Here is a 25,909-nt window from a genome sequence, read left to right on the forward strand (position 1 = left end):
AAGCCACCATGTCCAGACCTAAAATCTTAATTCATCTGGAAGGATACTAGCTGTGCCCCCATAGTGGCAACGAATTCAATCTCCACTTGGGCATGGAAAGATCGTCTCCTTAGGTGGGAAGCATTCAGTGTACAGCAGTCAATGATGCCATTGATTCTAGTGCTGACACTGACTGCATCTCATCCTCTGCATTATATTAGAGCCCAGTTGCATCTGCAGAAAAATGCATACCCTCCCATGTTACCACAGTATGCAGGGTATACATCCCCGGATGTTTTAAAAGATGTTAATGAAAATGTGCTATATATACAACATGGAATACTATGCAGCCATAAAAAAGAATGAAATCATGTCCTTTGCAGCAACACGAACAGAGCTGGAGATCATCATCCTAAGTAAATTGAGTCAGAAACAGAAAATCAAACACCACATGCTCTCATTCATATGCGGGAGCTAAATGGTCACAAAGATGGAGACACCAATGAGACACTGGAGACACCAATAAGAAGGGAGAGGGAGCGGGGTTAGGGTTCAGAAACTACCTATGAGGTACAATGTTCACTATCTGGAGAACGGGCCACCTGAGACACAATCCCCACCACGACACAATATGTCCATGTAGCCAACACACATGTGCACCCCCTGAATCTAAAATAAAGATTTTTTTTAAAAGATGTTAATAAACAACACCTTTCACACACAGTTATCTAGTGAACAAGTACAAATTTAGTCATTTTAATCAATATTCTTGCAGACAAGTGAGGATATGTATATGCATATATACATATATATATCAAAATTGAGAATTTACAAATAAGATTTGATACATTTAGTCTAGCAGTGGGCAAGTCCATAGAATAAATCTCAAGTAGGATATATTTTCTTTGGCTGTGTTTTTAGTAATTCAGTTCTATTGCATACAAGGAGACCTGAAGCCTAACTTCAGCTAGTTTTGGAGAAACAAAAACGAGAAAAACAGAAAGCATGTAGCGTTCCACGAAGCAAGCACAGACTGCTTATGCTGTTCCTGGAAATACCAAAGTGTCCAAATTTTGTGCCTAAAAAGTCTGGAAATCATACTGAATCAGCTGCTGGCTGGTTTCTGATGTCTCTGGGACGTGTGTTATTACAAACAAAAGAAATGTGGAGAAGAGATGTTAACAGCAAAACTGAATCCTAGTCATAGTCCAGACCAAGAAGTGAGACTGAATTCCAGACTGAGATGACCAGAATGGCCAGTGTCCATCCTGAGGCCGTCCTGTCACCCAAAGCAGCGGGGCTGGGCATGCCGGCTGTCTTCTGCTCACAGCCCCTAGTGCAAGTGAGTCAGTGGGGCTGGGCAGGGTGAGCTTGCAGCACGATGTCCTGTGGCTACCACTTTCCTGGGATGGAGACCCCACACTCATACCAGCCCACATAGTAGTAGGGAGTTCCAAAGCCGATGTGGCCAAAGCTGACGGGCTCCTGGCGGTACTGGCGATAGTAGCCTGGAAGGGTAAGAGAGGGGAGGAGAATGCATCAGAGGTACCTGAGCCAACCAGAAGAAGTCGTATCCTTCCAACCTTCTTCAGGAGAAAGACCTCTGTCTGGTAACTTGTGCTTATGAAAGGTATGACTTCCAAATGCACAGAACCATTTTTATATAGAGTCCCGATAGCTTGTGAGGTTTACCCTAAACAGATTTGTGGGGATAATCCTGTCCCCATATGTATGTGACACAGGTGAGAAAGACTGATCATTAGTGCCCTCTCTCTGCGCCCCCCAAAGAAGACGATTTTAGTCAATGCTAATGAGCACTTAGAGGAAAGCCCTGAGCTGGGCAGATGACATCCAGCATGATTCTCACCTTGTTCTCACAGAGCTTAGGGCCTCTGACTTAATAGAATCTCAGTCCTTCAAGGCTTAAATCCTAGGACTGGGGTAGACTTTTAGATCTTTCAAGGAACTCTCTCAAGGGAAAAAATGCTGCAGCATTTCTGACCATTTATCCCTCTAACTTCCTCAAATGTTTTCTGGAAACCCAACAACTTCTCTCATTATCTTGGCCTTGTTCACTTCTACCTAATATGTGGTTGCGTGCCATTCTACCAGTGAGTGGATGTCGAACAGCCAGCACCTCTGTTCAGAGTCCGGACCAAGACCACAGTCACAGAGACACAGACGGATGCAGACACTGCACGTAATAGTTCCCCTGGGGCACTGCAAAATCCTGACAACATTCAGAAATGTGATTGATTCTGCAGACTTGTTGTGATGGTTAATTTTATGTGTCAACCGGGCAAGGCTAGATATCTGATCCAACATTACTCTAGATGTTTCTGTGAACATATTTATTAGAAGAGATTAACATTCGAATCACCAGTCTGAGTAAAGCAGATGACTTTCCCTAATGTGAGTAGGCCTCATCCTATCAGTGGAAGGCCTGAATAGAAAAGAACTGACATTTCTCAAAGTGAGGGAATTCTGCCTCCAGACTGTCTTTGGACTTGAACTGCAATGGCAGCTCTTCCTGAGGTCTCCATGTTTACAGCCTACCCTGAGACTTTGGACTTGTCAGTTTTCATAATTGCATGAGCTGATTCTTCAAAATAAATCTCTCGACCAACTGGGGGAGGGAGGGATATCCTATTGATTATATTTATCCAGATGAGGGAAACTTTACTAACATGCTTATTTTACTATTTTGTGTATTTCACTGTGTTTTAATTCTTTGAAAATGGGTAATTCATGTAGAAGCCTACATCATTTTTTCCCCTAAGATAAAAGGTTCAGGCAGATCAGAGCATCTCGTGTCCCAGAAATGCCTGATCACTTAGCTGAGTGTGTAATGACAAGGGTGCTGACACTGTCTTCAACATTCTGTTTATTTGGCTGGAGGGCTGAAGGAGTTAGTAACATGTTACAAGTCATTAACCTTCAGGATTCAAGTACTTGCCCTCACCTAACGACACCATGATCAAATTGTTCCTAGGCCACCTCCTGAAGCATGCCATGGTGGTTGGTGTGTGTGCTTATCTTTGCCTCTCCATCCTTCTGCTCATCCGTCTCCACCTGGAGGCCCTCCAATATTTGTATGTCCAGTCAGTCTTTATGACTCAGCCCAGACTCTGCCTCTGCTGAAAACTTTCCTTAAAAGCCTCAAGAAGAGGTTAGCCTCCTTTGAATTCATACAGTGACTACCCCATGCACGATTACCTGACAACAGGACAGTCATGTGACACAGCTCTTGTCATGACCTATACTTTGAGAAGCTCAACCTTAGTTACCTTTTCACATATTATTTTCTCTTCCCCTTGTGGAGCATGTTCCTGAGTGCAGGGAGAGGTCTTTCTTACATTTCTACCTTCTCAAGGCTCCCCTCATGCCCAGCACATGGCAGGAGTCTTTTGTTGATTTCTTATTTTTAGGATCCAAAGCACTCCAAATATACATCTTCAAATGGTAAATCAAAGGCAGGGCTGCAGTAAATTTTTCCCTTATGTTAACCCTCCTCTTTCACTCTCCAGTGTAATGTATCAGGCATTTATTCGCCTTACCTTGAATGGTAGGGAGGGCTTCTACATAGGACTGAGGACCTGTTCTTCCATCAAGGTGTGAATCCACAAATTGGCAATGGTCCTCACCTCTTCCCCAACTGTCTCCAATGCTGTAGAATGTATCTGCATGAAGAAATACATTGGGTCAGTGACTAGTCAAAGAACACCACAGTTGATACAGGAGTTCACACAAGCTTTGGAGATTTGTTTTTGGTTTTTTTTTCCGGTGGGGCCTCACTCTGTTTCCCAGGATGGAGTGCCATGGCACAATCATGGCTCACTGCAGGCTCCAACTCCCGGGTTCAAATGATCCTCCTGCATCAGCTGCCTGAGTAGTTGGGACTACAGGTACACACCACCACACTTGGCTAATTTTTAAATTTTCTTTTGTAGAGAGGAGGTCTCACTACGCTTCCCAGGCTGGTCTCGAACTCCTGGGCTCAAGGCATCATCCTGACTCAGCCTCCCAAAGTAGTAGGATTACAAGCAAAAGCCACTCACTGCTCCTGGCCTTTGGAGACCATTTGAATTGGGCACATTACTTAAACTGTATGTACCTTACTTTCTATGTCTAAAAATCAGCAATAATGGTATTAATCTCATAAATTCTGTAAGAATCCATCAAAATAATGTATGCTAAATACTTAACATTCAGTAAGCATTGGAAAGTACAATATTAATATTCTAGGCAACTTCAGCCTATGAATGGTATTTCTACTCTTTAGCTTAAAAAAATGGAGAAACCTATGGTAATTAGAGAATATATTATGAAATAATTATGAAAAGCATGAAGGTCTGTAAAAACAGAGAAACCTATTTGCATGCATATCAAGGAGGGAGAAGAAGCTGTCCATGGTACTGAACCACAGCTGCACAGTAGGGCCAAGTTGTGTCTCTCAGTCCTGGGATACTGGACATGACTGTGCAAAGTCTTCTAGGAATTCTGAAGTAAGGGAGGAAAAGTGTGGTGGGGAAAGAGAAAGGAAAGAGCAGAGAGAAATAAAAGAGAAAGGAAAGAGCAGAGAGAAATAAACAGACAGTGGTTGTTGGAGAGGCTTATACACAGAGAATGCCCAGGTGAGGGGCATGGGAGGGAAGACTGTTTTGACAGTCTTTCAATAATCACTGCTAGCAAGAAAAGCAAACAAAAACATGAAAAAAAAATCTGACCAGTGATAATATATAAACTAGCCAAGGGAAAGTTTTTAAAATGTATATACTAAAAAATTAAGTTTTGCAACTTTTGAAATACAAACAAATTGTGTAGATTGCTGAGTCAAAGTCAGTTGGGTAGAAATGGAATTCTGAAATGTTAGTCCAAGGTACTCATGTTTTTCTTTGTTTTCATCCCCTACCATGATGAAAATAAGTGACTTTTATTAGGACTAATAGAACTAGTGATATATATTTCACCATCTACATTTGTTTTTCTCCATAAAGTTGTGGTTGTGGTAGGGGCTGAAGGGGAAACTTTTTCCCAATCCTTCCAGCCTATACTCAAACCTATTATTATTGAATTAATGGCAAGGAAAATAGGCCTTTAAATTTCTAACAAAATTCTGGATTTCATTCCTAAGATGTAGTGTATTTCTAAAAATATACTTTTGGGTACCAATGTAAAAACTAGTATCCTCAAAGTAAAGTCTGTGAAATTGGCTTGTATTTGAGTCCAAGTAACCCATCATAGTACATTCAGGCCTCACATACATTCTGATGTATTCACGGTACCAAGTTAGTACCTGATAAAATAAGAATTGTCCATACCTTTCATAGCCAACCATCCTCAAAGACCTACCTTTCAGGTTGTCACTGAGGTAGATCTTATACCTCAGTGAATTACAAAGAACGACTCCCACAAACTTTCGATACCATGTCCGCTTCACATATTGCCGGCCATGGCAGTCCGTGTAGCCAGGATCGTGCTTGAAAGCAAATGGGATCCAGATGGGCTCACCCCCTTGACAACACAAAACATACCCACTGAGGTACGGAGCTCCACAGTATTCATTCTCACACAAAGCACCAGGAAACCGGTCCCCTTCCTGTAGGCCTTTTCTGAGCAAAATGCTCCTACCCTCTTTATCTTTCTCAGTCTTTTTTAGGACTATAGTATACTTGTGAGGGGGTGCTCTTTTCACCTGAACATATTTAAAGTATTTGCATGTCAATAAGGGACTCTCAGAATTAACAAAAGCCTTTAAACTGCAAGGAAAACAAGCAGTAGTGACAGGTTTGATGTTGGGGGCTTGCCATCCTATCCCCAATTCCCTCAGCATAGACTCCTCCTCTTCTTGTCACTCCTAAGACTTGGCCTTGCACTTAAGCAACAGGGCTTTCTCAGTTTGAAAAACAAAGTAAACTTCGTTGCACACTTAATGCATTTTGCTATCCTTTTGACAATTTAAAATACTCTAAGGGGTTATGTAAAGTGTCTCTACTTTACAGATAATGGCTATCCCATAATGGTCTTTCATAGATACTCACTGCACTGGTCCTATTTAAAAATTCCCAGGTCATTCTTTTTTATAGATCAGAATAAAGAATGCAGGGGAACCATAGAAGTTGTCGGAAAATTATGAAAATGCAAAAATGGTTCAGCATTTCTACTTGTGAGTAATCTTAGCAATCTCATATTCAATATTTATCTTGATTACCAGAATGTCAAGATCACCAAGAAGAGAAACTTACCTGGTGGCCTCACGACAAGCAGAGGATTGTCTGTAGAATGAGAAAAAAAATAATAGACTTCATATTATATTTCACAAACATGCAATTATTGGAATGGTTATTATAACTGAAAGAGCTAACCAAACTGAAATAAAAGACAAAAATAAGGTTTACTTCATAGATGCCAAAGTCTTTCCTTAGTTTTTATTTTCTAAACATGTCTGAGAAATACTTTTTTCTAGCTATAGTGTCTTGTTATTTACCTAGAAGCTGTGAGTTTGAAAATAATACGGTTTTGATATTGGGTACTGCAAAATAATATTCATTTTTTAAAGTCTACCTTTAGAAAACAATTTGGTGGGTTTCTTATAAAGATGATCTATCCATTCCCCTCTCAGGTATTTATCCAACAGAAATGAAAACATAGGTCCACACAAACACGTATACATAAATATTACAGCATCTTTGTTTGTAATAGCCCCAAAGTAGAAACAACCCAAATGTTTATTAACAGGTGACTGGATTGAATAAGCAAATTATGGCACAGCTATACAATAAAATACTGCTCAGTAATTTAAAAAATGAACTATTGATGCACACAAGAGTAGGAGTGACTCTCAACATGATTATGCTAAGTGAAAGAAGCCAGTCAAAGGAGTTCATATTGTATGATTCCACTTATATAAAAATCTAGGAAGTACATACTAATTAATAGAGGAATGGCTCTAAATCAGAGGGAAGAGGGGCCTTTTGGGGGTTGAAAAGGCTGAAGCAGCAGAAGGAAATTGGTAGGGGTGATGGCGATGCTCACTATCTTGACAATGGTGATGGCTTCATGGGTATAAACACACCTCGGTGTTTATTAAGGTGTATACTTTAATATGTGCAGCTTATTGTATGCCACTGACACCTTGACAAAGGTCTTTAAAACATGTATCCCAAATAATGCCATTTAAGAGAATGTGAAACTAGCTTTTTAAGGAATCCTGCTTTAGAAAAAGTTCATTCTTATAAAATGCCATGGATTAGGTAAATCTGGACCAGTCTTTCTTTCTACTTTTGAAAAATTATCATGTAGTTTTTTGCTCTTCTGGGTATATATCCTGTGAATATTAACAGCTGCATAGATTCATGGAACCCTAACATGGTCAGCACGCAGAATATCTCCATTACCCCAAATCTCCCTTGCACTGCCCTTTGAACAGGTCATTCATTTTCAGTTCATCCGTCACCCTCAAAATAGAGGGACATCCCATAGCTATGAGTGTAAAGTGCTGGCTTTGGTCTCCTGCTATGAACTGAAGTCAAATAATCTGCTGAAAAAGTCCACAGTACTCCTGGGCAGGGTGGAAGAAAACAATACAAAACAACAACAGCACAAGCAATAAGACCTGACCTGGTGGCACAGTCTCTGTTATTCACCTACATTTACTTTATATATTAATTTTTCGATTGTTTTGTTTGGCAAATGTCATCATTCAACTACTTGAGAATTTTCCTGTTGCCTAACTCACTACTTTCAGCAGGTAGCATAAAATGAAGAGGAGACTTGGTTGAACAGAATGAAAATAATCAAAGAAAATAACTGTCCAATTTCTGTGAGTCAGGTTCTCCTGGGAGCTCGCTAAGAGTGAGTTTCCTAGAGAGATTCTCATTCAGAGGCAAGGTAGGGCCTTGGCTTTCCAGATCATGAAGGAGGAGCTGGGAACTTTTCTTGGGAAAAGGGTAGAAGACAGCTGTCTTTTCAAAAGTTTACACTGTAGTCCCAGAAATTACATGGAAATCATTTCTACTCTCAGATAGATTTCAGATCTGAGTTTCTTGATAGTTTTTTGAATTTGAATTTTTTTCTATAGACCTATAACATCTAATTCCAATAGCTGCCAGAGGTCTACTTTGTTAGGAAACGTAGCCATAAACACAAACACATTCTTTGCTTTAGTAAATTAATTACTGATAACAGTTTTCTCTTGCTTTTTTTTTTTTTTTTTTTACTTTTTTCTTTCTCTTTTCCTTTTTTTTTTTTTTTTGAGTTGGCATCTCACTCTGTCATTCAGGCTAGAGTGCAGTGGCACAATCACAATTTACTGTAGCCTCAACCTCCAATTTACTTCTGCCTCAGACTCCTGAGGAGCTAGGAATACGGGTATGCACCACCACGCCCAGCTAATTTTTTTATTTTTTATAGAGATGAGGTATCGCTATGTGGCCCAGGCTGCTCTTGAACTCCAGTCTCAAGCAGTCCCCCTGCTTCAGCCTCCTAAAGTACAGGCGTGAGCCACTGAGCCCTGCCATTGCTCTTTCTTAATTACTAACAGAAACACATTTCCTAAGTAAAATAGATTTAAACACCTTCGTGGTCCTTTGCCTGCATTTCTAGTTTAAAGCATATGCTCAAGAAAGGTCTGGTTTTATCCAAGTATTTTGATTCAGTAGATTTTAAATTATTATATTTAAAAAACATCTTCTAATGACAGGTTTTCTGGGATCAGGCTACATGTAGGAAGCAGTCTAGCCAAATGGAAGCTAGAGTCATCTGGGTGCAGAGCTGGCTCAGCTGGGTTGGTCTGAACCCAGCTTGGCTTCCTGTACGGAAAAGTCACTAATCCAAAGTCAGTGGGCTGACTTTGCGTATACTGCCTCAGGCCACGGGCCACAGGCCACAGGAACATGATAGCGAAGGGCCTGAGAGCTCCGCCCACCAGCACTCCAAAATGCAAGGGCATGCTCTGAGTGACATTGCTTGTAAGACTGAACAATAGTTTAATAAACCCTCAATAATAGGTAAAGATAGCTCTGTCTCTTAGAGACCTGGGGGCATCTTAGAGACTTGGCTCATTGGAGAAGTAACTTTCTCTCAGGCCATGACATGCATGCTCTTCAGTTGTTTGCAGTAATTTTTTTTTAACTCTGCAACTAAATTTTGTACAGATAGATTCAAACTTATCTTTCCGATGTGCCTAAAAACTGGACCTTTTCCTTTCTTGGTATTTGACCTTTCTGTTTCTCAGAGAGCCAGTGAAGACTACTTTAAATTTTATTATCCAAGTTTTAACCTAGCACAAGGAAAATGATGTTTATTTTATAAAGAGTTAGCCAATGTGAGCTCATTAAGTAGTGAAGTAAGGATTTTACCCTCTACATTTTTACTCTATTATAGTCACTATTCTAGATTCTTTATTTCATTTAAACAAATACGAATATGAAGTCTCTCGTACCTGATTCTGTAACAAACGAGACCGAAGGGCTGACAGGTCCATAGCCATGAGGATTTTTGGCTTGAACTTTAAAATAATACCTGAAATTGGAAGAGAACATCTTTTGAAAAAGAAATTTATTTCACTTCTGTGTAATAAAATGGATTCCCAAACTACTGAGCACCTACTTTATGGCAGGCTTTGAGACCTAATTTTTCCACACGAGTACATGACTAGTGGTTCTGTATGTTCCTTCTGAAATTTCTCATTTCTGAATAACTTTTCTAAATAATTTAATCAACACAGCATAAAAACATGGGAACAGAAGGGACGTGTTAGACACATAGGTTATGTGGAGAGCAAGCGGTCCTTACAGCATCAGGAGGGCCCTGCCCTGTGTGGGTATCCTTAGCTCATTCCCAATGCGATGCCCCCTTCTGATCCTGCTCTCATTCCAGCTTAAGACCTAGGCCCCAGCTTGAGTTTCATAGTCCAAGAGGGAGTTGGAACAGCAAAACACTATAGGACAGAATTCAAACTGTAACCTAATCCTATTACTGGAGTCCATGTAGAGGAGTGGATGTCTGACCCAGCAACAGTACAATTCATGGTTGGCAGAGAGTAAACCAGACCAGTGGCTGGCCTCTCTCAGGGAACTAACATGACAACGACCTCTTGGGCACACAAGAAGTGCTATGGTTAGCTGTGCAGCCAGGAATGAACTGGCTTAAATGTCACTGAATCTCGAGCTTAAGAACCTCAAGAAAAGAAAAGAAAAGCAGGTCCAGGAAGGGGAAGGGGAAAAGGCATGAAGAGAAAGGCTTTGCTGTAGAGTTAAACTTTGTCGTGAAACACAGAATGTGCTAGAAAGCATGAATGTGCTAGGAGTCACCTCGATCATCCAAAGGAAGACCGAGTCTCAACAAAGCAATTTAATTGCACTCATGTAAGCTAAAAGACAAAGAGTGGTGGTAATTTTTTTGAATCACCATACTGTGGCCCACTGTATCTGTTCTTAATCTTCATGGTTTCCTCACTTCTGAGATTCCAGACATTTTATATGCTCTTTTAATGCATAGCTACTTAAAGGTGAAGGGGACTAAAAAATCCCTGTGAGTGGTGACTATGCACTAATTAAAATGCACCAAATTTTTAAAAGGTGAATTATTTACATTCAGAGAGCAAAGGGTTATGCCTACTGCACCAACAGCCCTGGCACCAATCTCCTGAGCTGTGAGATCATCAAGGCAACCTCTGGTCTTATGGTACAGAGATATTTGACTTTGGGTTTGATTAAACAGAAAGCAAAGAAAAGCCACTGGACACAATTAGTCTTAAGTCGTTCACATCTCATTTAGGATTCTTTTTTTAAACATTTCAACTTAAATAAAAAGATATGCACAATTAAGAACATATGAGCTTCCAAATCTCAATTCACTCAGCAGTTCGTGTTTCCCCAGTTACACATACTTTTATTCAGTGGGTGTACAGTTATTTAAGGCAAAACTCTACAGGCAGTTCAAGTCATGGATTTGGCTTTGACCGTGATCCTGGTCAAACTTTACAGATATTTTTTTTTCCTTAAAAAGGAAAATCTAAACATAAGAGCCGGGTGCTCACACCTGTAATCCCAGTACTTTGAGAGACTAAGGCAAGAGGATCATTTGAGGCCAGGAGTTTGAGACTAGCCTGGGTAACAAAGCGGGACCCTGTCTCTACAAAAAAATAGAAAAATTAGCCAGGTATGGTGATGCATGCTTGTAGTCCAGCCACTTGGGAAGCTGAGGTAGGAGGATCACTTGAGCCAAGAGCCACTGCATTCCAGCTCTGTGACAGTGAGACTCTGTCTAAACAATAATAACAATAAACAAAAAATAACTAAGAAAGAACCCATATTCAAGGCCTAACCTGTGACACTTCTGCTGAACAATCCTCATGCCATTGCTGGAGCCATTCTAACCTCCAGGTTGAGAGACTCTGTACAGATTGAGCTATGTGTAGGGGTTTTGTTTTACCCCGAACCCTAAGTTTCCCCCAAATCTACCTTCCTTGTTGATACAATGATTCCAGTCTTCCAGAAACTCACATGTGCCAATTCCAAAGACACAGTCCCCAAATGAACCTCACCTAGTGTGTCAAAGTACATTTAAATATGCTGAACTGAAAAACAATATGAGATTATGAAAAAAGGAAAATCCCCATTTTCAAAAACCACATGAAAATCTTTCTATGGACTAAAATATGTATTTCATACTCTGAATAGACTCTGCCTCATCCAAGTAATAAAAGCAGTCCATGCCCAGCTTCTTGTATAAGCTTCTGGCACGTTCTCTTGAATTGCGTCAATCGTGACAAATCTTTGTACTTTAAGTATGGATTTAAAATATGCGGACTCCAAAGAGTGATTTGGGGCTCAGTTTGGTGAATAAGGTAAATAGTTCCCACTTAAGGTTAAAAGCAGGATCCAATTATAAATAACCAAAGCTCACTTTTATGCTCTGGCCCTCTTTTGAATAGACCCACTTCCTGTCTCCCTTACACAGACTCAGAAGCTAGTTTCCCAAGAGAGGCCCTTCAGGGGCATAAGGACAGAAAGGACCGAAGTAAGTCCACCAGAGACGCTCTGCATTCCAGTGACACAGGAAAAATGAGTGTCCTTTCATCACATCTGCACTTTCCTAGCTATCACAATTTAGCAGATGTTCAGAAGGTTTTGAGGAAGTGTGTGTAGGAGATGCCACAAAATGCTACCTCTGGGCCTGCACTTTCCACTGAAGAGCAAATAAGCAGGTGGGTACCATGGGGTTGAGGACAGAACAGTTGCTGCTCTTGTCTATCCATCAGGGTGAGTGTATGTGTAGGGGGGACCCAAGGGACTCTGGCACTGATCTATTCCGCCTCCCCTCCCCTCACTCCAAATTGGCCTCCTCTGCTTCCAAGAACACATCCTTCTTTGGGGCATTCTCTCTGCCTGGAGCAATTTTGCCTCACTGCTCCCAACTGCTCTCCAGGTTAACCACTTCTTATGTTTTAGATCTCACTTCCCCAGGAAAGCTTGCCTGACTGCCTTCTCTACCTCCAAGTTCAGGAAAAAAAAAATCCCCATTACATACTCTCAAAGTCTAGTGTACTTCTCCTTCAAGACACAGGTCAGTGGAGATTTATATTTATTTATTTATTTTAATCTGTCACCCCGACCAGACTGTAAGTCCCTTGAGGATTTGACCTGGCATATTTTCCCCACCCCAGATGTTCCACTCCCAGTGTGTGATGTGGTGCCTGGCGCTTAGTAAGCACCCAGCTAAGTATTTATTGAATGAATCGTGGACACACACTGATACCTATTGAAAGAATAAGCAGACTATCATCCCACATAGCCATCTCCTGACATTATTAAATACTCAAAATGAGCCTGGCAGCAAAAACTGTGGAAAGAACAGAGGAATAGGAGAAGCAGGAGGTAGCAGTTGCAATTCTATTGCAAGTAGCTCTGTGACGAAACCTGTCGAGGGCATCTTTCACCTTTTGTGCTATAAAAGCATTGTCACTGCCTGGGGAAGGGGGGCACACCTCATCAACAAGGGTACCTGCACAATGAATATTTATATACCTAACCCTGAAGTGTATCCCACAATTTTAAAATAAAAAAATTTAAAAGTTAAAGAAAATAAAAATAAAAAAATGATGTTGACCCCATTTTCTCTAATTTTGTTGTTTTTGGTTTTTTATAATTGATTAAAAAATTAATCAAGACTGGGTGCAGTGGGTCACACCTATAATCCCAGCACTTTGGGAAGCCGAGGTGAGAGAATTGCCTGAGCTTGTGGGTTTGAGACCAGCCTGGGCAGCTTGGCGAGACCTACCTCATCTCTACAATAAATCAAAAAAGTAGCCGAGTGTGGTGGCATGTGCCTGTAGTTCCAGCTATTTGGAAAGCTGAAGCAGAAGGTTCATCTGAGCCCAGCAAGTCAAGGTTGTGGTGGCTGTGAGCATGCCATTGCACTCAAGCCTGGACGACAGAGTGAGACTCCAACTCAACAAAAAGTTAATCAATATTTCATTAATATTGGGAAACATTAAGAAAAGTTTTTCTCAGTTCCTTGTTTTACTACTTGATTTTTATTTGCCAAATCCTGAAATTCATAGAAGTTTATAAAAGCTCAGTTTAAGTGAGCTGAAATAGCATGTCAGAACGCACTGAGGAAAATTCTCAGCTTGTCTTTCCACACCCATGGCTACTGTTCAGATTCTACCCCCTGTACCTCGTGCCTGTTCAATGAGAGCTTTTTGTTCCAATCTTCTGCCTGTGTAGAAAAACAAGAGGCCTCAAGTGAACCAGTACATCACTCTGCATTCTTTGCTAAGTGGATATGGCAGCTTGACACAGCAGCAGTGTGCTAGAGCCATCTGTGAGGGTTTGTGAGCGCCATCATTAAAAATTCAGGAATCCCGCAAGCCCTGTTGGCTTGAACCTAGCCACAGAGGAAGCATGTATGCTGCAGAAATTGGAAAATGCTATCAACCAGAGAATATTTTTCCAGAGAGTCCTTTTCCCAGCACAGCTTGAACATCATGTACTTGATGCTTCGTGCATGGTCACCCACCAGGGAAGGTTTCTGATGGCCATTATCATCAAAACCAGACACTATAAAAGAGGAACAGTCTCTTTCCCTCTTCAAATCTCTGGGAACTACTTTTGCCTATTTCACACACCGAGAGCCATAAACTCTGGCTTCCAGAATGGTGTTCTGGTCAGCCATTCTCCAATTTATGAAAACATATCTATAACCCTTATTAATGTGCAAAATGCATTGACTCATGTCTTTCTAGTAACTTCTGTCTCCCTAAAATTTAAAAAACAAACTGTAACCTGACCACCTCAGATACATGGTCTCTGAACTTCTTATGCCTGTACTCTAGAATATATTGGCTCAAAATAAACCTCATATTGGCTCAAAATAAACCTCTTTAAGTATATTTTTAAATTAACTTGTAAATGTATCTTTCTTGAGTGGTCTGAACTTCTACATCATAGAATTTGAGTGTCAGTTAATTAAAATATTTACCATTTTAATACTCCATCGGTGTCACATATGAATGTTACACTGCCTAATGCCACCACATTGGTGACTAAAAATGGACCAATTTTCTTTCAAAACACAGAACAACTTTTCTTTCCCTAATGGTAAGTAGTGTTTAGGGAAGTAGGGAGTAAAATATAAACATAATAACATAACAATTACAATATATGTAGTAATTTCTCCTAAGAAAAATATATAACATATGGTAAGCAATCACTTGACATTTTATGATTACCATTTAGGAATTCAAAGAAATCCTAAAACCATTTTGATTAATCCTTTCATTTTCAACCAAAGGATATCTGTGACCATGTACATATAGATTCTCTCTCTCTCACTCTCTTTTTTTTTAATTAAAGAAAAGGATCTTTCTCTGTTGCCCAGGGTCACTGCAGTCTTGAACTCCTGGGCTCAAGTGATCCTTCTACCTCAGCCTCCCAAGTAGCTGGCAATGCCACCACACCCAGCCAATTTTTAAATTTTTTTGTAGCGAAAGGGTCTCACTATATTGCCCATGCTGGTCTCAAACTCCTGACCTCAAGTGATCCTCACATTTGGCCTCCCAAAGTGCTGGGATTGCATGAGAGAGCCATCTCACTCAGCCTCATTTTTTTGTTTCTAAATAACTGATCCTACCTTGTGTTTGGCTTCAGGTTCTCAATGGGCAAATGAGTTACTGAAGAAGCTTGAGTGGACCACTTGTTCCTGATGAAGTCTTCATAGGAGGCACTATAAACCAAGTAGCCTGAAAATGGAAACAGGGAAGCATCAATGAGATCAATGAACATAGGAAACCAAGTCCCACAAAAGGTGAGAACTTCAGGAAGGAGAGCAAGCAGCCCTGTGGGTCAGCCTGGGATACAGTGCTGATAACTTCTGAGTCCAGACGCAGCCAACAAAATCAAGATATTTCCTCATGACCTGTTGGTTCCCTGCTTCTCTTCCTCATTCCCTGGCTTCCCCTCTCCTCAGAACTAATCACATCTAGTCCTGACTGCAAAGAGAAAATGAAGCGGAGGAAAAAAGCAGTGACCTACACACACACATTCAAGGATTTCCTGGTAAAGATACAATACAATTATCCTTCTCAGGAAATAAAGAATGCTGATGGTGAACACTGGGCATGTGTATGGCTGAAAGTCTCCAGACCCCAGGGATCCCTCACCCCTTTGGTGAAAGCTGTCCTTTGATTTCTCCTTGTTGAATATCTGTGCCTGCCCCTACCCTTACTATCTAATGACAGCAATCAGGCAGCTCTTCTTCCTGTAGTTCAACCTGCTCTGTCTTTTTGCTAATATCAGACCTTACAGGTGCACCCTTGACCATGACATCTGCTCAGCCTTCAAAGCTGTTTCATACAGCTTTGAAGATCATACCACAGCTTGGGGTATCCTTTATCCTATGTCTCTTGGGTGTACACAGAGGAAGAAAACATTTGTCAAGCACTTCCTATTTGCCAAACATTATGCTAAGCACTTTTGCTTTTTATTTTGATTAAATCTCACCAACCTAGTTTTTAGGTATTGATATCCCCATTGTGACACATGAGGAAACTGAATTTTAGAGAGAGATTAAATATCTTGTCTAAGTTCACCTTCATTGATTCATTAAATAAGTATTTATTGTGCGATGACTGTTCACCAGACACTGTACAAAGTGCTGGAGACAAAGTGGTGACTAAGAACTCAAGGAGCAGCAGAGTGCACAAACAGAATTACATAGCTATGATCAGTGCTCTGAAGACTAGTCCACTATAGTGCTTCAAGGGAGTGTGTAGGGTGAGCTGACCCACGATGGAGGGCACAAAGAGCTTCCCTGGGGTCACAAAAATGGAGTTGGCATCTGAAGGATGAGAAGCAGGTAAAGTGTGTAGTAGGAGGTAGGAAGGAATCCAGATAGAGGGAATCCCTGGACAAGATGTTGAAGAGATAGGAGCCAGGAGAAGGCAGTGTTGGCTGGACCTGGGAGTGGCAGGATGAAGGTGGCATGAGCTGAGGCTGACATGCTGGGCTTTTGTTTTGCATTCCAAACGAAAGGGAAAGACATGAAAGGGGGTGACACAATCAGGTGTGTGTTTTCAATGCATCTCTCCCATGTAGAGTGGAGGATGGATTGGCTGTGGCGTGCAGGTATGGATGGAGACAGTCTAATTAGACGAGAAGCTCTTGCAGTGGCCTGGTGAGATGGCAATAGCTTAGATTAGCATGGTAGTTAATGGGAAGAAATGGATGGTTTCAAGAGAAATTCGAAGGTAACACTGACAAGATTTAATGATAAATTGAATATGGAGGTGATTTAAAAGGAGATTTGAAGATGATTTCAAAGCTTCAGGTTTGAATAAATATGTGGACAGTGGGGCAATTCTGAGACACGAACACAGATGAGGGCCAAGTTTGAGGATCAGAAGGATCATGAGTTTGGTTTTTTATACACTGAGTCTGAGATGCTTTGGAGACATCCCAGTGATGACATCAAGTGATTGTACTGTATGCATCTGATTTTACTGTTTGAGGTTCAGAAGAGAGAAAGGCCTGGCCTTGAGCTATAAATCATGACTCACTCCAAGAGGAATTAAAACCATATGACTGGATGAGACTGTGGGAAGAGAAGATAGAGCAAGAAGCAAAGAGGACCCAGGACCAAGCCTTGAGAAATCCCACCATTTAACACTGGAGTTGAAGAGAACGAGTCTGCAAAGAGATGCAAAGATTGAGGCAACTGGATCATACAAGTCAAGGGGCAGGAAAAAATCAGAAGTATCAAATGCATCTAAGGTGAACTTTACTTTATTGAGCATCCTATGATCACTGATTAGGGCTGCACAGCTAACAAATGGGCAGACTAGACCCAGAAGCCAGGCGAACTGGGCTCTGGAGTCCTTTCCACACTGTTCCCTGGAGGAGAGTCATCTTTCTGTTTTTCAATAAATATTTTGTGAGGTGTTACCACTTCTTCCATGGGATCCCTCCTCCTCTGACACAGTAAGTCAAGCCCTGCATGCTTATAGTGGTGCCGCACATAGCAATGGCCCACCCAGTGGTGGATGGAGGTCACAACTGTGCCACAGAAACCTGGCTTTGCTGGGTGTAGCATAGCTTGGGCTCTTTAACCTCTGACTTCCATCAGAACCTTGCACTTTCCATGTCAGTTGTTGGTTTCTCAGTCGACTTCTGCCTGGATTTTGAGGGCTTTGGGGTTTTGATAATGTGCTTGCTAAGTACAGTGTAACTCCTGATTTCTCTGTTGTTTGCATCAAACCCAGTCCTGAAAGACTGACTGAGAAGCTGGTCCTGAAAGACCAGGAGGCCACCACATTGGTGTTTCCCCATGGAATCACTCTTGATGCAGTGATCTAAATTTAATTCAACCAAGTGACCCAGGAAAGCAACAGGTTACAAGCAAGAAGTTCAGGAGTTTCATATTGTTTAGATACTACCTTGTTACACACTGACATCACTGCTTGTGAAAGAAAGAATGGCAAGTGAAAATAAGCAGAACACCTACATCCATATAGTCAGCAGAATTCAAACACCTGGAGCAGGTGCCGATAATGTGATATTCTGTCTAGGCGTAGGATGAATCCACACATCCACTTGGCTTACTTGTTCTGCAGGTGAGAGACAGTGCTTGGCTCACTTACTAAAGAAGGGTTTCTGCTATGATCGCTCTGAGACTTGAGTTGGTGCTTTCCTTCCATACTACAGGACCATCATGGGCTGAAATATTTCATGGAAATTGGCTTGACAGGAATTGGCACAACTTTATATTGGAAGTGCCTTGTAAATACTTCATCCCTATTATTTATGCTAGTGTCATGAGGACTCTTGATGAGGGCTCTGAGGTTTTATTTCAGATGAGGTGTAGGGTACGTGAGGACATGAGGACCATGAAGTCTCTAGGGAGCTCTGGACAGCTTGGAATGCATGACCAATGGCCAAAAGTAGCAGAGCACAAGTGTTTCAGAAGCCCAACCTCTACAGCATCATACAGAAATCGTGTCTGAAGTAAGTCTCAGAGACATTTGTTGGGAGTTCCCTGAAGGCTCTTTCTTCATTGCAAGAACAAGAGCCCTTGAGGCATATTAAATGTGGCCAATGCTATCATCCTGTTGCCTGTGTTTCCTAGAGCGTCGTGATATATTTATATTGAGTAGCACCTTTTATGCAAAAGATCAAAAGTTAAATAGCTTAAAGTAGATTTTCAATTATTTTTTTTTTTCAGTGTGCTTTCTTGCTTTCTTTAAAAAAAAATTGCTATTCTTAAAAGTATATTCAATTAACGAAAAGATTTTCTGGCTGTTTTCATTTCAAGTTTTCTTCCTTCCCTTAACTTATTTGCATGCTAGTAGGAACATACTGGACTTCACAGAAATTAGCCTCAGCAACCGTGCAGCACATGCCCTGGAGTGGCCACTACTTACACCAAAGACTCAACTCTCCTCAACTTCTACGTTCTCCCTATGCCATTAGGCCCTTCAGTCTCACCTGGAAGGATACCCCGGGCATTCTTTCCTATGCCCTTATCCTGGATTTTGGGTTGCTGTGTAAATTCCATAAGAGAAGCTACCCTTTGGATATTCTTGAACATGTTTTCTAATTTTAAGAGATAATATTGTGGACACACACCAAAAGCATGAGAAATTTTGAATTATATGGACTCTACTAGCATAACAGTGACAGATAATGTCCAACTCCTGTCTCTGATGCCACTGCCACCCCACAACCCAAGACATAAACACAGTCACATCCATATTCCACCCTCGTATATAACCTACAGACCCACAAGGAATCATTTGCAAAGAAAGGGACTATCAAAATAAAATACCAATTCTCTTACTGTAAGAACTTATTTCAAGATTTATCCTCAAATACATCCTTGGCGGAGACACATAAACTCACCGAAATCCCAAAGGCCAAGACCTAGGAGGATCAAGATTCTTGGGTATTTTTTAAGTACATCTAATTCCCACATAAGAAATCAGGAAGGACCTGGACTGGTTTGGAAGTACCCAGCAATCATAGAAGGAGAGAAAGGGGCAGAGGCAGGATCCCAGGACTGTCTCTAACACGGGGTAGCTGGGCAGCATATCACCCTCGCTGCAGGAGCTGATCTTCCACGGGGCAACCTGGACTCCCTGGCCACTTGCAGGGTGACAGTATGTTAAAGATGGAACAATATTTTGCATATGAGGAAGCCAAGGTCCAGAAAGGTGAAGTACCTAGCTCAAGGTCATGCAAATCAATCCGGGACGAGGATTCAGGATTTCTGACTTCCATCCAGTACTCTTTATGCTACTGAGGCATCCATGCTGCCTATATTTCATCCTGTTAAAGGAAGACCCTTGCATATATCCACTCTACCCCTCCATGCATGCCTGCATCCATCCACTCATTCTTCCATAGCATATTGTCTGGATATGCCACCTACCCATCATGGCAGCCATCGGTCTAGAACATACCTGTTACCACATCTCCTGGGGTGGCTTTGTCCCAGTCCACAATGACAAACGAGTGGCAGCCTTCCACGGCGACCACAGTGATGTTGCGGGGAGCATGCTGAGGAGGCTGGTCACTCTTCCTCAGGTCATTTGGGATGATTTCATCCAGGCTGTCCACTTGGAAGTGATCCAGAGCATCGGTCAGAGAGCATGGGGCTGAGGGGTCTTTATTTAGGTATGTCACGTAAGGAGCTGAAAAAGAACAGAGACACCCAGTCAGATTGCTGAAGACTTTCTCTGGAGACAGAAACACAGCATCTGCTCCATGGAGCAGAGCATTTAGTTTCTCCTGCCAGACAGAGGCTCCAAAGCACTGGCCCTGATGCCAAGCTCAAAAGCACATCCCTGGCTCTCCTAGTGGGTTCATGTGTTTGGATCTTTTGATCGACGTTGCCTCATCAACATTGATGACTACGCCCTCAAGGAGATTTTGAAAGGTCTCCAAGCTCTCATCAAATGGAATGGAAGCCTGCCATGCTCTGCCATCCCTCTGCGCATCCCTAGAAAAGTGTGAGTCAGGTCCACCTTCCACTTAACTAGTATTTCCTCAACACAGTTCATTTCCTTGATGATCTTGGGACTTCCCCCCAAAAACGTACACTGATCAAGATGTACAGCCTCTCACCTCAGCCCTGGTGGCCTTCCCCAGAGTTTCATAAACCCCACACTCATCTGGAGTATCTGTTTGTAAGGCTAGGCTTACAGGCATCTACATCACTGCTCAGTATAATAGCTACTCACATTTATGGACAGATTGAAACTTTTCCTTTTTTTTTTGAGTCAGGGTCTCACTCTGTCACCCAGACTGCAGTGCAGTGGCACAATCGTGGCTCAGCACAGCTTCAACCTCCTGGGTTCTGGCGATCCTTCTGCCTCAGCCTCACAAGTAGCTAGGACTACAGGCGTGTACCACCACATTTGGCTAATTTTTATTAATTTTTGTAGCAATGGGGCCTTGCTATTTTGCCCAGGCTAGTCTTGAACTCCCGGGCTCAAGTGATCCTCTCACCTCAGTCTCCCAAAGTACTGGGATTACAGATATGAGCCACTGCACCTGGCCAGGTTGAAGCTTTTTCTATTACACACATTATTTCAGTAGATACAAGGTCCTAGGAGTAAGGCAGGACATGGACCAACGTCCCCATGTTACCGCTGAGCCTAAAATGCTGAGAGTACCCACTAAGTCAGGGTCTGACATGAGATACTCCACCTTCAGCCCTCAGCACTCTTTATCCTACTCTACTTTCTAAGAAGAAAAAAAAATGCCAAGGAACAGAGGTTGGAACTTTATACATGCAAGATTCTCAAGTGATCTCAAGTAGCAATGTCTAGCGATTTCTAAAGGGTCCATTGCATCTTTCGATGCTAAGTTCACATTCTCAGTGGCTGTCAGGACTGAAAGCAATTTTTAGCTCCTTTGTGTTCCAGTAACTAGTCTGAAATTAGGCCTTTAGGACTTGTCCATGGATCTTATCAGGAGGTTTTGAGGAGTAGGTTATTATGTTTTTTTAGAGTTGTAGACTTATGAGAATAGCCAGACAATAGTAAGCCTTTCAGTGTTTAGAAGAGTTCTGTGGAAAAGCTAATAATAGCACTAAAAGCATTTCAATTCTTGTCATGGAACTGTAGAGAGAAAGTCAGAGGACTTGGTAAATTCAGCCAGGAAGCCAGATGCCATGGGCCAGCATTAGCATTTGCCTCAGGAATGCTACCTGAAATGAATACTCTTGTTCTTCAAGTACGCGTGGGTCTTCAAGTACGCGTGGTTTAGACACCCAGTCACCACATCTTGGCTCGCAAGAGTTGTTCTTTGCTCATGGCAGAACATTTATTTTGGAAACAGAAGAGTGTGATATTAGTTTAAGCTGTCGCTTGTCTCCACTTAGTAACTGTCTCATTAATGAAGTTCATTAAGGGCATGGGAAACATATTTGCAAGACTTGCAAAGAGAATGAAACACAGTTTAGTTACCTAGAGTTTCCTGTTGAAATTGGTTTTAATTACTGAGAAAGAAGAGTAAAATAAATTTCTAGATCCCCAATCCTTGAGGCGAATGGAAATTATAGAGCATAACTAAAGGAAAAACTTTGGCTCTGTGATACTGTAAGTGCTAGTGGCTCAATTCAGTCAGCTGCTGACCTCTTAGGAAGCATTTAACAAACCACAGGCAGACAAGGACTTGTGGTAAGTACTGTCTTTGAAAAGTTGGCTACAAGAAAAACGCTTATGTTCTCTGGTCCTGATGAGTTTTAAGTGCTTCTTACTCTTAGTCTATACAAGGCAGCCTCTCTCAACTCGCCTCTGTTGGATACCAAATGTTCTCCTGCATCACTCCCCCTCACCGACTGTTGCAGAATGCAAATTAACACGCATCAAAACAGGAAGGACTCGCTAAATTACCCCAAATGGAAACTTCTCAAAATGCACTGCCTTGGCTAGGCCAAGAGATTAGTTATGCTCTTCTTCAAAGAGCAAAATTTAAAAACCCATGTTTCTCTGATTAAGAAAGTTATAGTTACCAACAAATCGTTTCTTTCCAGCCAGATCAAATTCTTCTTCAGGAAAGGAACTGATGGTGCCTTCTTCTGGGATGACCCTTGGTGTGGCAGCGGTGGTCGAGGGCTTGGTGGTGGCCGGTGGCCTGGAGGTCTCAAATTCATAATCTGAAATGATATGAAGGCTTTGTAATTGGGCACTGCCAGAAAAGGGGCACTGTCTGCAGTAAACGATACCTTCTTGGGATTCAACTGTAGACAAAAGACACACACACACACACACACACACACACACACACACACACACACACACACACACACCCTAAAACAAATGCTATGCTGAAACAGACTGTTTCTACTAAAATGTTATTTCTTCCCATTTCAGACCCCTGCAGAAAAGCAGCTGCAGATAGAGGGAGGGAGAAAAGAAGCACTTATGACCAGAAAAATGAGGTCTTAGAATCAGAGCGGAGAGGACCTTAAATTCCAGTCCCGCTCATGGCCTTGTTCCAAAGACATTCTCTACCTATGTCATTTCCCCTTTTAGAGACTTAAAAGGTCATATCAGAAAATAAACTTGAATTCTTTTCTTAAAAATCTATCTTCTGCATATGGTCTATTTTTCTGGGAGGAAGGCGGGATTAATTCTGCTAAGAAAACGAATCTTTTAACATTTGAAAAAAAATACAGTTCTGCTCCCTTTTCACACTGTTCAGAGATAATCAGAAAGATGCTTAGTATGTTCAAAAGTGCCAAGAAATCTTCCTTTGTTTACTGATATCTGTTGTTTTAAGTCAGTTTTTGTGTAAAAACCCTTGGATTAAGCCACTACATCAAGCTGTATTATGAATAAAGCATCAAAGGTGACATTACTCTCATAGTTGTGATTTAAGACAATTGGTGCTATGAATAGTAGCAGAAAAGGTGAAACACAAAAGTGAGAATCCTAAGGCCCTGTGTCAAAAGCCCAGTACCGGGTACAGACAAGTTTCCTACGAGAACTAATTCAACTGCAGAGGCAACTTATAAAACACACAAAATGATCACAGGGTCCTAAGTAGAATAACATTAGCTACTTGACTGACCCAGATGCTGTTCAAGGCCCTTCCTTCCTTCCTTTTCCCTCCTTCTTTCCTCCTTCTTTCCTTCTCTTTTCTTTCCTTTCTTTCCTTCCTTCCTTCCTGTCAGAGGTTTCAATCTGTCACCCAGCTAGAGTGCAGTGGCATGATAACGGCTCACCAGACCCTCAACTTCCTGGGCTCTGGCAATCCTTCTGCCTCAGTCTCCAGAATAGCAGGGACTACAAGCACGTGCCACCATGTCCCGCTAATTTTTTGACTTTTTTAAAATATGGTTTATTTATTAAAAGTAAATTAGAGAGAAAGAGGTGATTCACCTCCCCAAAGTAGGGAAGGGGGTCAAAAGTTAAGAAAACATGGCCTGGCCTTCAAAGAGCACGTGGCCACACCATAGCTCAGCAAGGCAATAGCCAAATTTTTTGTTTTTCCCAGAAAGCAGGATTTATTGAGAGGACAGAAAAGCTCCCACAGTGGGAGGGGACCCAAAGGGGTTGCCCAATTTTTTGGTTTTTTATAGAGACGAGGTTTCGCTATATTGCCTAGGTTGGTCTCGACCTCCCGGGCTCAAACAATCCTCCTGCCTCCACCTCCCAAAGTACTGGGATTACAGATGTGAGCCGCCATGCTTGGCGGCACTTTAAATTCTTAATCTTATATACTTACCCTGACTTGAGAAGATTCGATGATAGGAAACCAACACATCCGCAGCATTACATTTTTTATATATTTAGAAAAGGAGAGAAAAGGAAAGAGTGAGAGATGAACCAAGTGAGGAAGACAGGATATTTGTTAAACCAAGCAAGTTTTATAAATAAAGGTGGGAGGAGTGCCCAAATTGGCAGCTCCAGAATTTCTTGAGCAGAAGGAGGTCTGAGAGGGAGAGAAGGACAAGCAGAAGGGAGTAGTTGGGAAGGCGCACTTGCATACCGAACACACTTTTTCTTCAGACCAAATATGCTTTTGGGGGTGACTTGGAAGAGGGGGTACAACCACCCTTCCCTAAGCTGATCAGAGTTCTGAAGGAAACTGCAAAACACTCAGTAATTAAAATAAGATCCTCTGATGCAGAAAAGAAAGTCTCCAAAGCATTTCTGAAAAACCAGTTCGCACCTTCATCATAGACAACGTAGGCCTCTTCCGTGGGTGTTGCCTCATCCGTATCCAAACCTGAGAATTCCTCTAGTGAAGAAAGAGAGGAGAAGTGGTCACCAAACGCCCTGGCTTCCTTCTCAGTCACAACAATTCATTCACCAGGGACAGGTCACAGAAACAAGTAGTCAAGACCAGAGTCTCCACAGCTTTTTCAGAAGGAAAATCATCAGATTACTGATATGGGACCCAGCCTTTCTTCTGGGCTCAGGAAAGGGCAATTCAAATGCTCTCTCCAATTTAGGAGCAGACACGTCTCTCTTCTTTCTCAGGCTCACCAGCACCTGGAGAGCTCTCTCTGACCTCCCTCCCCACCTGTCCACAGCACTCCAGCTGCTGGCTGAGGGCTGAGAAAGGGCTCTGGCCTCTCACACCAAAATCCTGTGGTCAGCTGATCTCAGAAAGCAGTGAGGAGAGAAGAGAGTGGGCAGTTGGTGCTCAGGATGGTGACAAAAATTCCTTCATGTGTAAATGTCTCTGGTCATCAACCTTCATTCTCTCCACCTCTTCAATCTTGCCTCTGGAATATTCTAGAAGCAGGGTGCTTTCCCGCCTCTCCTACACCCCAGCTTGGCAAACAGCACCGATGCAAGTTCTCAGTGTTTCTCGACTTCCTTCTGACCTCCCACATTCTCTCACCAACTCAGAAGATAAATCTGTACTAATTAGACTTCTTTTTGTTTTTCATTTTTGTAGAGACGGGGTCTTACTATGTTTCCTGGGGTGGTCTTGAACTCCTGGCCTCAAGCAATCCTGTCGCCTTGGCCTCCCAAAGTGCTGAGATTACAGGCATGAGCCACTGAGCTGGGTTCAGATTTCTTAATTTGCATATGAAGTTTAGAAAAAAATATGTCAATGATTACAAATTTATCTTTACAGACAGGTTGGGCTTTACTAACCACGATATCTATTATGACTATGGAATTATACTTTAAATGCAATTTATAGAATTTTATATGTGATTTTTGGATGTCTTCCAGGAAGCCCCAGTTAGAAGAACTGTTATTAAAATTCTTGTAATGACTGACTTGATATTATAAACATGAGTAACATATGGTCAAGAAAGGTAAGTGATTTAAGTAAACCAAGGCATTTTCTCCTCTGCTATCTGGTTAGTTTAAGCAGAAGTTTTTTTGAGAAGGTGTGATGGGATCATTTACTTCTCTACATGGAGGATATAGATATAGCTTTAAAAGGGAGACTAACTC

The 25,909-nt window shown here is 41.8% G+C and overlaps 1 protein-coding gene across 1 annotated transcript; it reads right to left on the minus strand.

Moving 5' to 3' along the window:
• Positions 1-706: 706 nt before the first annotated feature.
• Positions 707-24,795, minus strand: LOC110595142 (fibronectin type III domain-containing protein 1-like; the record flags this gene model as incomplete). Its single annotated transcript, XM_021709756.1, has 9 exons — positions 707-1,487; positions 3,537-3,659; positions 5,332-5,493; positions 6,225-6,254; positions 9,422-9,501; positions 15,118-15,226; positions 19,940-20,170; positions 22,498-22,641; positions 24,663-24,795. Coding segments are annotated over 9 exons (1,128 nt in total), but the record flags the coding sequence as incomplete, so codon positions are not given.
• Between the last annotated feature and the right edge of the window lie 1,114 nt (positions 24,796-25,909).

This window comes from Carlito syrichta, unplaced genomic scaffold (assembly GCF_000164805.1).
Source record: "Carlito syrichta isolate Samal-C Ts95f unplaced genomic scaffold, Tarsius_syrichta-2.0.1 Scaffold279862, whole genome shotgun sequence".
NCBI lineage: Eukaryota > Metazoa > Chordata > Mammalia > Primates > Tarsiidae > Carlito > Carlito syrichta.